This window comes from Poromitra crassiceps (genome assembly GCF_964638095.1).
Source record: "Poromitra crassiceps genome assembly, chromosome: 14".
NCBI classification, from domain to species: Eukaryota; Metazoa; Chordata; class Actinopteri; order Beryciformes; family Melamphaidae; genus Poromitra; species Poromitra crassiceps.
This window is the reverse complement of record NC_139633.1, coordinates 7,432,944-7,446,144: the sequence shown is the minus strand read 5'-3', so window position 1 is coordinate 7,446,144 and position 13,201 is coordinate 7,432,944. Positions and strand designations below refer to the sequence as shown.

The window sequence follows — 13,201 nt, the reverse complement described above, 5'->3', positions numbered from 1 at the left end:
CACTCAGCGACGTTGCATTTCAAGGGCCGGCTGCACCCGTCCATCCAAAAACTAAAGGCTAGTAAAGTGAGTTTAGATGGGTTAATAATGTCTGCACAATTATGTCAATGAGTAGAGATAAAGGAGTATGTGTGTGTGTGTGTGTGTGTGTGTGTGTGTGTGTGTGTGTGTGTGTGTGTGTGTGTGTGTGTGTGTGTGTGTGTGTGTTTTGCTTTGTGTGGAGGCAAGCAGCCAGGGCTCAGCAGTTAACTCTTCACATAGAGAACACACACACACACACACACACACACACACACACAACTGTTCGCATCGCATCCCATAATAGTATGATGATACTTGGGATGCCATTGCGAACATAGATGCACACAGGTTAGCTAAAAGTTTAGCATCGTCAGCGACGGCCCCCACCGTTGCGGTCGGGGTACGTTTCGAAATCCCTCCAGGCCTGAACATTTTTCTAGGGGAAACACTGCACAGTGCACACACACACACACACACACACAGCGCCTTAGCACTGCAGCACAGTCAATCAGCAATAATGCTGTTACGTTTACTGAATGCTGGTAACCAGCAAAATCCAGCGAGAGAGAGGAGAGAGAGAGAGAGAGAGAGAGAGAGAGAGAGAGAGAGAGAGAGAGAGAGGGGGGGGGGACAGAAGCCCCTTTTCCACAGCCTGTGAAAGCCGTGATCGGGATTATTACTACAATTATATTATTATTACAACTCGCCTCCTGTGTAAAAGTCACAAGGACAGCTTTCTGTGTGGAGTTTGCATGTTCTCCCCGTGCCTCCCGGGGGTTTCCTTCATATAGGAACCCCCTTCACCAAAACATGCAATATCCTGGTTGCTAATGTGGTTCCTCCTCTGGTCGTTAAGAGCGCCTGTTCAGAGGGAGGGGAACTGGTTGGACTAGCGTGAACCTCCCACGTGCTATGTCCTACCGGTGAAGCTTCCCCTGTCAGGTGAAAAGAAGTGGCTGGCTAACTGCCCATGTCTCGGAGGAAGCATGGAGCCAGTTTCGGCTCTCCCCAAATCGGCAGAGGGTGGAGCAGCAACCAGGATAAATAAATTGAATTAGCACTAATGGGGGATAAAAATGGGATAAAAAAGCGGGGGGGCAAAAAATAAAAAAATAAATCACAAGGACAGAATGGCGAGTCATTTTGTTCCGCCTTTCGTTCCACTAATGGAGGTAGTATCAGCGCTGAATCAATGTCTGTTTAAAACAGTACGCCGCAGGAAGACGGGATCAGCTCATTCATAAAAACGTTACAGGAGGACTGAGGGGAAAAAACACCTCCAGATTGAAGTTCTACTATCAGAAATAAGTTAGTTAACCAAAGCCTATCTGCAGTGTGTCTCGCCTGTCTGTTGTGCGTTAGATAGACTCCTCGGGTATAATAATAGTCTCTCACTTGCTCACTGTCTTGGAGAACCCTTTAATGGATTACAGTTTATGCGTTGTGTCTTTTTGTCTTTGATCTTTAACGAGCAGCGCGTACATCGCCGATGTTTCATTGTTTCGTTCATCATACAGTAGCCTACCTAAACTATGCAGACTGCAGCTGTTTGACACGCGGGCGTCCAGTCAACACGCTTTCAGAACAGACTTACATTAATTAGGCTACTTCACAACATGGGAATATGCTTTACAAAAAACTGGAGCCAAAGGAGGAAAGCCTTGTGTTACCTGTAGCTTAGCCTTGTAATACATGATGCTGCCTCTGTGATCCATAACGTCGATCAGACCAATATTGAAAGTTGCTGGTTAAACTCCTCGGACATAATAAGCTTGATAAGCATAATAATAAGCCCATGGTTCACGCCTCATTTCAGTCCTGGAGGGGTGGATGCTGTCTAAAAGCACACGGACTCCGGGGCAGAAATAAGGTGGGGCTGCTTGGTTCTGTGTAAAAGCATTTTCTGTGGCAACGCTGCGGGCCTTCGTAACTAGGGATCCAATATCCAATATCGGTATCGGGTGCCGATATTGGCACTAATTCACGGATCGGATCGGAATCGGATTTTTTTTTTTGCAATTCCAGGGGGCGCTGGCCGTAATTTGCCCATGTATAATAGTATCCTTCTTTGCCTTGTATATTTTCTTAATTTTGTCTGCTTTTTGCAAGGTATATTAAAAAAAAAAAATCTTTAATTGGCCAAATCTTTGCCTATACTGTATATTCAAGAAAAATATTGGTATCGGCATAATATCGGTATCGGCAGATATCCAAATTCAGGTATCGGAATCGGATCGGAAGTGAAAAAAGTGGATCGGTGCATCCCTATTCGTAACGGCAATAATTGCAGGATCTCTGTGTAAAAGTGGCCAGAGAGAGATGTTACCTGTCTCTGCCACTTGGGGTCGCCAGAGAGTAAGGTAAACTCTGCAGCTTTAAAGCCATCAGGACATGTTATCTTTCTTTCATGTTAATGTGACTTCATGAGTTGATTGTTAGGATGATCATCCTTTCTTTCTCTTTCTTTTTAAAGGAATAGTTCACCCAAAAATGTTTATTGTGTCATCATCTACTCACCCTCAGGCCAAATGAAATGTGTTGGATCAAAATATGACAAGAAACAAAGATGATCAGAGAAAAGGGTGTGTTTGTGTGTGTGTGTGTGTGTGTGTGTGTGTGTGTGTGTGTGTGTGTGTACGTGTGCATGTGTGTGTGTGTGTGCACGTGTGTGTGTGTGTGTGTGTGTGTGTGTGTGTGTGTGTGTGTGTGTGTGTGCATGTTTGTGCGCTTACGAAGCACTCCGCGGCGTCGTCCATGATGCCGAGCTGGAAGCGCTGCTCGTCCTGGAAGGTTTTGGCAAGCGCGCTGCGCATAGCGTCAGCCGGCAACACCTTCTCAGTGCTGTACTGAAACTGAGCAAAGATACTCTGACAGACAGACAGACAGACAGGCAGGCAGGCAGACAGGCAGGCAGACAGACAGACAGACAGACAGACAGACAGACAGGCAGACAGGAAGACAGACAGACAGACAGACAGACAGACAGACAGACAGGCAGACAGACAGACAGACAGACAGACAGGCAGACAGACAGACAGACAGACAGACAGACAGGCAGGCAGACAGGCAGGCAGACAGACAGACAGACAGACAGACAGGCAGGCAGACAGACAGGCAGACAGGCAGACAGACAGACAGGCAGGCAGACAGACAGACAGACAGACAGGCAGACAGACAGGCAGACAGGCAGACAGGCAGACAGACAGACAGGGAGACAGACAGGCAGACAGACAGGGAGACAGACAGGCAGACAGGCAGGCAGACAGACAGACAGGCAGACAGACAGACAGGCAGACAGACAGACAGACAGGCAGACAGACAGACAGGCAGACAGACAGACAGACAGACAGACAGACAGACAGGCAGGCAGACAGGCAGGCAGACAGACAGACAGACAGACAGACAGGCAGACAGACAGACAGACAGACAGACAGACAGACAGGCAGACAGGCAGGCAGACAGACAGACAGACAGGCAGGCAGACAGACAGGCAGACAGGCAGACAGACAGACAGGCAGGCAGACAGACAGACAGACAGACAGACAGACAGGCAGACAGACAGGCAGACAGGCAGACAGACAGACAGACAGGGAGACAGACAGGCAGACAGACAGGGAGACAGACAGGCAGACAGGCAGGCAGACAGACAGACAGGCAGACAGACAGACAGACAGACAGGGAGACAGACAGACAGGGAGACAGACAGACAGACAGGGAGACAGACAGGCAGACAGGCAGACAGACAGGCAGACAGACAGACAGACAATCAGACAGACAGACAGACAGAGAGACAGGCAGACAGACAGACAATCAGACAGACAATCAGACAGGCAGACAGACAATCAGACAGGCAGGCAGACAGACAGACAGACAGACAGACAGGCAGACAGACAGACAGAGACAGACACCAGGGTCAGAAACAGCTTACTGAGTGAAGATACTCTGAGAGACCAGAGACAGACAAGACAGCAGGTTGAGACACTTTACTGGACAAAAACACTCTGCAAATAGATGAACGACGATATCAATCTGAAGGCTGATTTATGGTAGGGTCCTCGACACCTTTGATAAGTGTCGCTCAACAGAAATGACTGTCAACGCCTCCGCCAACAAGTGAGCAGTCGACATCCATGTCTGTCCAGATGTTGATGTTTGAGCAAAATGTGAAGAAGTTATGTCAAGGCGTTACTGAGATATGGCGTTAACGAGCTAGAAAATGGCCTTCGTGAGGACATAGTGACCTTGAACTTTGACCTTTGACGACCAAAATCTAATCAGTTCATCCTTGAGTCCAAGTGGACGTTTGAGCCAAATGTGAATATATATATATATATATATATATATATATATATATATACTCGTCTTAATTGATAATCGATCGTTAATTTTCCCAAATTCTGATTATGGAAATGTATTCAAAATGCCCATCCCTAATTCAGGCCATCATGGGACACTAGCCTCTCCACTGAGCAACACATCGAGCAACAATTCTACAGTGGATATGTGATCCATCTGCTCTGCTGCAGATCTGGGCTCAGATGATCAGTCTGTCTGTTCTCACCTTCAGAGCGCAGAAGATGCAGGAATCCTCCATACACTTATGAGTCGACAGCTGCCGGAAACTACGGCGAAAAATATCCAGATGCCACAAGACCTGAGAGAGAGAGACACAGAGAGAGGGAGAGAGAGAGAGAGAGAGGGAGAGAGAGAGAGAGAGAGGGAGAGAGAGAGAGAGAGAGGGAGAGAGAGAGAGAGAGGGAGAGAGAGAGAGGGAGAGAGGGGTGGGGAGAGATCGTCAAAAACAATGAGAATTGAAGTTGTGTGTGTTTGCATGTAGGGCTGCAACTAACAATTGTTTTCATTATCGATTAATCTGTCTATTATTTTCTCAATTAATCAATTAGTTGTTTGGTCTATAAAATGTCGGAAAGTGGTGAAAAAATGTCGATCAATGTTTCCCAGAATCCCAAAGCCTAACCCAAAGATATTTAGTTTACCGTCATAGAGGTGAAGGGAAACCAGAAAACATTCACATTTAAGAAGTTCGAATCAGAGAATTTGTCCTTTTTTTTCTTAAAATAAAGAAATACTCCAAATGATTAATCAATTATCAAAATAGTTGTCAATTATTTTTCTGTCAATCTAGCAGCTCCATTTGCATGCATGTGTGTGTTGGCCGGCTACACTGCAGTCCCAGCACAGCCCAGCAGGGTGTGATGGTTCTAGTGCTAAGCAAGCTGTTGCAGGGATGCCTGCAATCTCCCTCCCTCACCCCTTGCTGCAGTGCTGACCACCCCAGCCAGGGGGCAGTGTGTAAGTCTTTGGGTGGTCAGTAGTACATCTCACCTCTGATGAAGAAGGGCTCGCAACTCTTGTTTAACGCACCTAAAATACTTTGATTCAGTGACTCATCGTCGGTTTCAATCCTCAAACGGACCTTTGTCAAGATATTTTGGAGAAGGTTTGCGAGCCGTTCTTCATCACTGGACTTCTGTATTTGACTGATTGGCTCTGCCCCAACCAGATGTGCGTTAAGTCTTATCTGATACCACCAGTACGTAGCATCTCCCTCACCAAAACTCCTATCATGCCTCCCCGTGTCAACACATGGTAACTGGGGTCTTGCGAGTTCAGGCTGCAACCTCAGGCTGAACTGTGACGGGAAAAGCACCGGGCAGCAGAGAGAAGGTTTCTCTGTAAACTGCCTGCTGACTGTGAGAGAACATGAGTCACTGTGTGAGGAGAGACATGAATCAGAGGTGAGGAGTCTGTGTGAGGGACATGAATCAGAGGTGAGGAGTCTGTGTGAGATTTAGTTTTGGGTCAGATGATCTTCAGAGGAGTTTGTGTTCATGCACTTGCGTTCCAAAAGTCACGAATGATGAGTGTGAGTGTGATCAATGTGTGTCGAAACTTTAGACAATTTATTTGGACCCGTTTGCACACAGGTGGAGCTGCTGCTCCAGGAACACAAGCGTGGGCTTTCTTCCATGGTCACGAGAGAAAGCGACAGGAAGTGATGTCAGTGACAGGAAGTGATGTCAGTGGAAAAACACCCCAAAAAATGACCCGAGGTTCAGACTGACGTGTGAAAACCCTCTGACTGTCTGTCAACTTCTTTTCCTGCACCCCCCCCCCCCCCCCCCCCACACACACACACACACACACACACCCCACCCCCACCCCCTCTTTATGAATCCAGAGACTCTGGGAATGTGCTCTCCTGCGGAGTCCAGACATGAAGGAATTTCTCATCAGTTTATTTATGAGGTTACTGACTCCCACTCGGAAATTACAAGAAGATGAAACTCTGTTGATGCCAGAGGGGAGACCATCGGACAGAGAGGAGAGGAGAGAGGAGGGAAGAGGAGAGAGGAGAGGAGAAGAGAGGGGAGGGAAGAGGAGAGAGGAGAGGAGAAGAGAGGGGAGGGGAGAGGAGAGGAGGAGAGAGGGTAGAGGAGAGGAGAGAGGGGAGGAGAGGAGAGGAGAGAAGAGAGGAGAGGAGAGGAGAGAGAGAGAGGAGGGAAGAGGGGAGGAGGAGAGAGGGGAGAGGAGGGGAGAGGAGAGAGGAGAGGGGGGAGGAGAGGAGAGAGAGGAGAGGGGAGAGAAGAGGGGGGAGGAGAGGAGAGGAGAGGAGGGGAGAGAAGGAGAGAGGAGAGGGGGGAGGAGAGGAGAGGAGAGGAGGGGAGGAGGGGAGAGAAGGAGAGAGGAGAGGGGGGAGGAGAGGAGAGGAGAGGAGGGGAGGAGGGGAGAGAAGAGGAGAGGAGGAGAGAGGAGAGGAGGGGAGGGGAGAGAGTGCAGAACTGAACACAACACAACTGACAACCCATCACTCTCCAGCAGTGTTGTATTTTGTGTCATGAGGTTGAATCACACCTGTGTGTGGCATCAGGCACCAAAAACACTGGCTGCACTTCCACTGCAGGTCTTGATGGCCAGTTCAGATTTTTTGTGTGGCAGCCCACCACAATATCAGCACTGACCAGTGTGACCTGACCACCACAATATATTTTTATATTATATATATTTTTTTATTATATATATTTCAGTATTTTAATGAGAGATTACTGAGGAAATCCCAAAACCAAACAGTGTAGCACTGCTTATATGGTCAAGTTATTTTATCACCAACTGCTCGACTCCCCCACAGCCCACAACTCAGAAACAGCAGTGGTTTACTTCCAAAATGAGAAATATGAGATGTGTTAACGTCTCATATTTGTTATGGCATGTGCTGTAGTAAAACTGAATATGGATTCTTGTTTCAACACATTATCAATCTGCAGCATTGTAGAGCAGGGGTTCTTTGAAATGTGAAAATCTTCCGGGGCCCATCACCCAACACTTTAATCACAACTCTGATCAACACACCAGACTAAGATGATCTATTTCTCTATATGTTTTTTATTATTATATATTTTATTTTATTAACAGAGCATGTGAATTTAGGCATAAGGGAAATTAATAATCCATCCACATACAAAAACATTTCGGCAAAATACCCAAAAGCAGATTGCCAACATTTTCTCCCCCGTTACTCATCAGCAGTATTTGAACACATTTGTTGAGACAAAATATGATGAGCAACAACAGAAGAAATCAATCCACAAGCTATTAATGCTATGCTGTGAAAAATGCTACCTTATCTGTAAAGGGAGACTCGTGGTACCCATTGAACCAATTTTCACTCAGATAAATTGAGCTCATCGTCAACGGACCCCTTTGAAATAGTTTTCCCTCGCCCAAATTTAACCTACGTTTGGAGTGTTATTTATCCCCCTTGCCGGCAAGCTAGCATATTATTATGGTGTTCTTCTGATAACAGGATCTCCACTGTTGTAGCTTTAAAAATTAGCCTGCTACAGCCATTTTGATTACCCGCGAAAATCGGGAGTGTTGGCAGACCACTCGTGGCCCACGTGTAGTACCATCCACGGCCCACTAGTGGGCCGCGGATGGCCCACAGTTTGAGAATCACTGTATAGAGCAGTGATTCACAAACTGTGGGCTGTGGCATCCTTAAGTTTAGGGAACCCCTGTTTGTAGATGATTGATTGAGTGTGTCGTCTTTTTATTTATTTTTTATCAATAAACATCAAGTCATGTTTTGTCTTGTGGAGTGAAGTGCTTCCTTGCGGTGTTGTGAACAGGAGGGTGATCGGAAACTGTCCCCTCAGCACTTCTGGGTCAATTTGTTTTCTCCTTCCTCCTCCTCCTCCTCCTCCTCCTCCTCCCTCCTCCCACCGCCCCCCACCGAGGCCAATATGTTGCCGTGTCTGTGCAGAGAGGAGGGGCGGGGTAACAGAGAGGAGGGGCGGGGTAACAGAGAGGAGGGGCGGGGTAACCGAGAGGAGGGGCGGGGTAACCGAGCTACTGCAGCAGCACAGGGACACTTTGAAGGGGCATTGTGAAAGATTGGAAAAATGACTGTTTTCACACCCAATTCGCCTTTTTCACAGCAGCCATTTTGTGTCTCAAAGGCAGGAGGACATAACACAGGTGCGCCCAAAACATTAGCGAGGGCCCCGGCACTGGAGCGCATAAACGGATCATTTGAAGTCGGAAACCCACTCATTAATGTTTTGCTTGCACATGCATTACTTCCTGCCTTTTAGGCGCAAAAATGATGGCCGCTGCGAAAAAGGTTCGATTGCCTGTTCTGACACTGTTAAGGGCTCACATAGCAGCACACAATACATGATCTCAACCACACTGCCACACACACACACACATTATCTCACACACACACACACACACACACACACACACACACACACACACACACACACACAGTGACTCATACAGTAAATGATAGTAATTATCAGCTGTGGAGGCATTATGGGCTGGGTAAGGCTGATTACATGGTAATCCAAATATAGAGGAGGGTTAATTAAACACCTAATGACAGGTTGATTTGTGCTGACTGCATCTGTGTGACTGATGTTTAGCAGATTTAGGTGGCGACTGGCTGACTGGCACTATGTAGTGTACATAGTGCACTGCCAGCTGACTGGCACTATGTACACTACATAGTGCACTGCCAGCTGACTGGCACTATGTACACTACATAGTGCCAGCTGGCTGGCTGACTGGCACTATGTACACTACATAGTGCCAGTCAGCTGGCAGTGCACTATGTAGTGTACATAGTGCCAGTCAGCCAGCCAGCTGGCACTATGTAGTATACATACATACAAGCCCCTCATTTGCATAAAGTAGACCGAGCAGCGCTGAGGAGGCGGGGCTTGTTGCGTGGGTCCACACTGAGCGTGTCAGTGCCATTTTTCCTCTCTGTGTGGACAGACCTTTGAGCAAGGCACTGAACCTCTGCTGCTCAGTGGAAACCAGCACAAGACGGAGGCTGGAGTGGGAAGCTCCCAGTGGGGACTGAGTGTGACTCAGGGATCAGTTCAATTACAGTGGACTAGCCTGGTGAAGGCTTAAAGAGGACTGTCAGTCAGTGATGTCATCAAGACGTTAAAGAGGACTGTCAGTCAGTGATGTCATCAAAACGCAGCAACTCCCTGCAATAAGCACTGCCTCGTCCCACGATAATCCACCTACTGATACTGTGTCATCAGAGTGTGTGTGTGTGTGTGTGTGTGTGTGGGTGTGTGTGTGTGTGTGTGTGTGTGTGTGTGTGTGCGTGCACTGGCGATTATACGTTGGACCGGATGCACGTGCAACCCCTAGTGGCCAGATGATTTTTTATTTTATTTCTACATAATAAACTATTTAGATGTCCCGCATTTGCGCGAGATAGAGTGCGAGAGACCGAGGCAGATAGAGAGGGAGAGAGAGAGCGAGAGACAGAGAGGGAGAGAGAGAGACGAGACATGAGCGGGGAGGGAGAGAGAGCCACGGCTCGCACCCAGCTGCTTGTTAACTTCACTTAACGACACTACTGCAGCCTGAGACACTCGTGAGTAGGCTACTCCCAGTAAAAAAAAAATAACAATACCAAATATAAGCTACTTATGCAAATATAGGCTACTTAACCATAAAATAGGATACCAATATTAATGCAACAGTGGGCCTGTATCTTCTTTGCACAAAGCTCTCCAATGTTGTTTTAGCACAATTGAAGAGTCAGACAGCCTCAAATATTTCTCAACAGCATCCTCTCTTTGAAATGTCATTTGCAGATATTTCTCTACACTGCTGTTACAAAGGACATTTATACATTCCATAAGCTGCTCTTATTCTTAATGTTTTGTTCAAATGAACCAGTAATGTAGCCTACTACAGTTACAATATGGTTCTACTTCAGTATAAGTATATTGATGTATGTATTAGTACATTGTTCTACTAGAAAAGTCTGACTAACTTTAATGCTATGTTTGGAAGGCACAAACATGCCATGCGTTACATATCTGAACAGAAGCCATGAATCCCATATCAGCAACCTGTCTGTTCTGTTTTATTGTAGCCTACACACTTTAGTCACATGTGTTGGTTACTGTAGGCTATTTACATAGCCTGGGAGTTGGGACAGACCCTTCTCACGGGGGCCATTTGTGGTCAAAAAGGCAGGGTTAACACAGGTGCAAGCAAAACACTAATGAGGGCTTCAAACTTCCATGATTGGAATTTGGAAACCCTCATTAGTGTTTTGCTTGCACCTGTGTTTATTAGACAATTATTTTTTCATCATTGTAAAGCCACAGCACAGTGAAGAGGATATTAATGTGAAGATTAGCCTCTTCATTTTGCTCAGTGCATCAGATTCATGCATTTTACTTTAAAATGTACAACATTTCTTTGTCCAGGGGGGGCATAACCCCCCCTACAAACGCCCCAGTCAGACTACTATTTTTATCCTGCTGGTGCTACCCCTGTTTGCAAAGCCTAGAATCGCCTATGTGTGTGTGTGTGTGTGTGTGTGTGTGTGTGTGTGTGTGTGTGTGTGTGTGTGTGTGTGTGTGTGTGTGTGTGTTGTGCGCGTGCATGCGCGTACCTGCAGGGCGCTGTTGAGGAAGCAGCTGTTCTGTCCGGGCTCGTTGCTCAGGCCTTTGCTGGGAGCGATGGAGCTCATGGTGCGTGGCACCGCCAGTATGCCCGGCAGCATGCCACCCGAACCGGGCGTCAGTGTGCCCGGCAGCATGCCCCCCGGGCCGGGCGTCAGTGTGCCCGGCAGCATGCCACCCGGGCCGGGCGTCAGGGTGCCCGGAAGCATGCCACCCGGGCCGGGCGTCAGGGTGCCCGGAAGCATGCCACCCGGGCCGGGCGTCAGGGTGCCCGGAAGCATGCCACCCGGGCCGGGCGTCAGGGTGCCCGGCAGCATGGCCCCCGAGCCGGGCGTCAGGGTGCCCGGCAGCACGCCACCTCCGCCAGAGCCAGACGCAAAGTAGTTCCTCTTCCACGACATCTCTCTCTCTCTCTCTCTCTCTGTGTCTCTCTCCCTGTGGGGATCAGCAGTCTATCGTCCGTCGTCGTGGCGATGCAGACGAAGCCATCTCCTCTGGAAGAGAGGAGAGGAAAAGAAAAGAAAAAAAGCCGAGAACGGACGGAGAGCGAGTGAAGACTCAGAGATGGAACACGGCCAGGAAATCAAAAGTGGGGATGCACTAATTGCGAAATACTGGGCCGATACCGATACCGATGTTTAAAATAACAATTTGGCCGATAGCTAATGTTTTCGTTTTTATTTTTGCTGATATTTATTCCCCCTTTTGTGAGAGGGAAACAGAAATCTTCATTATAAACAAATAACTGAACTCTTTTCAAGTCTTTCGCCACTGCTATCGGTCAATGTCACCTAATTTGCTGATAGGCCGATGGCAGTCAACGAGAAGAATATTGGCCAATAGCGATATGTTTATTCTCTATTAATTCCAAATGCTTCCAAAAGGTTCCACGTTCTCCGTTCTGGGGATTCTGTATTTAAAAAATTCTACGCCAAATTCCAATGGCTTTCTTCTAGATTCCAAAGGTTCTCCGTTATTTGTCCGAAGAATTCAGAGGATTCCAGAGGTTCTAACGTTATCTTAACAGATTGCAGACGTTCTACGTTCTTTACTCTAAATCCCAGGATTTTGTGTTCAGACGACCACAAAGGTTCTGCCCGCCCTCTTTAGTTCTCCTGGATTCCACGGGATGCTAGACTTTATATTCCAGCGGTTCCAAACGTTCTGCGTTCCGAGGAGGTTTTATCCCAGGTTCCTACAGTGATGGCCCCTCGGCACCGCCAGCGCTCCGGACAAATCTGCAGAAGAAGAGGAAAGACAAGGTTTATGAGTGACTTCCTCTGCAGCTTTCACAAGAACTCATTCAAATGTCCTTTGACTTTCTAAGCTTTTTAATGCCGCTAAAAGAGCAACTTTCTCCATTGTCTTACATTTGTCTTCTTTTCCACAAAGTACAAATGAATGGTTCTTACCAGATGACGAACATAAGGGCGGACATCAAAGTAGAAATATAAAGGATAATAAAAGTTACCCAGCGGTCAAAAAAGCATGCGGTTACAAACCAAAGAACCCTGACTTCATGATAGCCCTGCTCCTATACCAGCTCATACAATTACTACTGCCTTCTCCATCAGCTGATTGTCAACTTGTCTAAACTCCATGTTTCAATAACACAACTCTCCAATAGTTTAGAATGAGTCTATTTCCACTCCCCATGTTATATCCAGTCCCTCCGGACTGCATGTTTTTCTGTGTTTTGTGTGTGTGTGTGTGTGTGTGTGTGTGTGTGTGTGTGTGTGTGTGTGTGTGTGCGCGCGTGTGTGTTGAGATTGCAGAGTTTTATCTGATTATTTTGCTGTAAAAATTGTGAGAACTCGCAAGAAATTGCAAGTTGAGGAAAGAAATTGCAACCTTTTTCTCTAACTACTACATAAATGGCAACTTTTCCCAAAACTTGCAATGGAGTTTGCAATGTTTAGTTTTTAGTTTTTTTTTGCTGTAAAATTGCAGGAACTGGCAAAAATTCAGTTGCAAGTTGATCAACCCGTTTTGCCGTTTTTGCGGAGAAATCGTGTGAATTTAGGAAAATTGCAAGACCCCGCAAATATTGTGGAGATTGGTTGAATTTGCATTAACTATTGCGATCGCAAAAAAGCAAATTCCTGGAGGGACTGATATTTATGCATAATTCATCAAAATCATTTGTATCTGTCGGCCCTTGTGTGGATTTTTGCTTGTGGAAGATAGGAAGAGGCGGAGGTGAAAAATAAGGA

The 13,201-nt window shown here is 47.0% G+C and overlaps 1 protein-coding gene across 1 annotated transcript in view; it reads right to left on the bottom strand.

Moving 5' to 3' along the window:
• The window catches only part of LOC310788796 (ubiquitin carboxyl-terminal hydrolase 54-like), a gene marked incomplete at both ends in the record, with an annotated part of 49,169 nt that extends 37,780 nt beyond the window's left edge, over positions 1–11,389 (bottom strand). Inside the window, 4 exon segments of the mRNA XM_083650370.1 lie at positions 2,754–2,888; positions 4,583–4,675; positions 10,979–11,085; positions 11,347–11,389. Of these exon segments, the coding sequence (XP_083506496.1) occupies positions 2,754–2,888; positions 4,583–4,675; positions 10,979–11,085; positions 11,347–11,389 (378 nt within the window).
• Between the last annotated feature and the right edge of the window lie 1,812 nt (positions 11,390–13,201).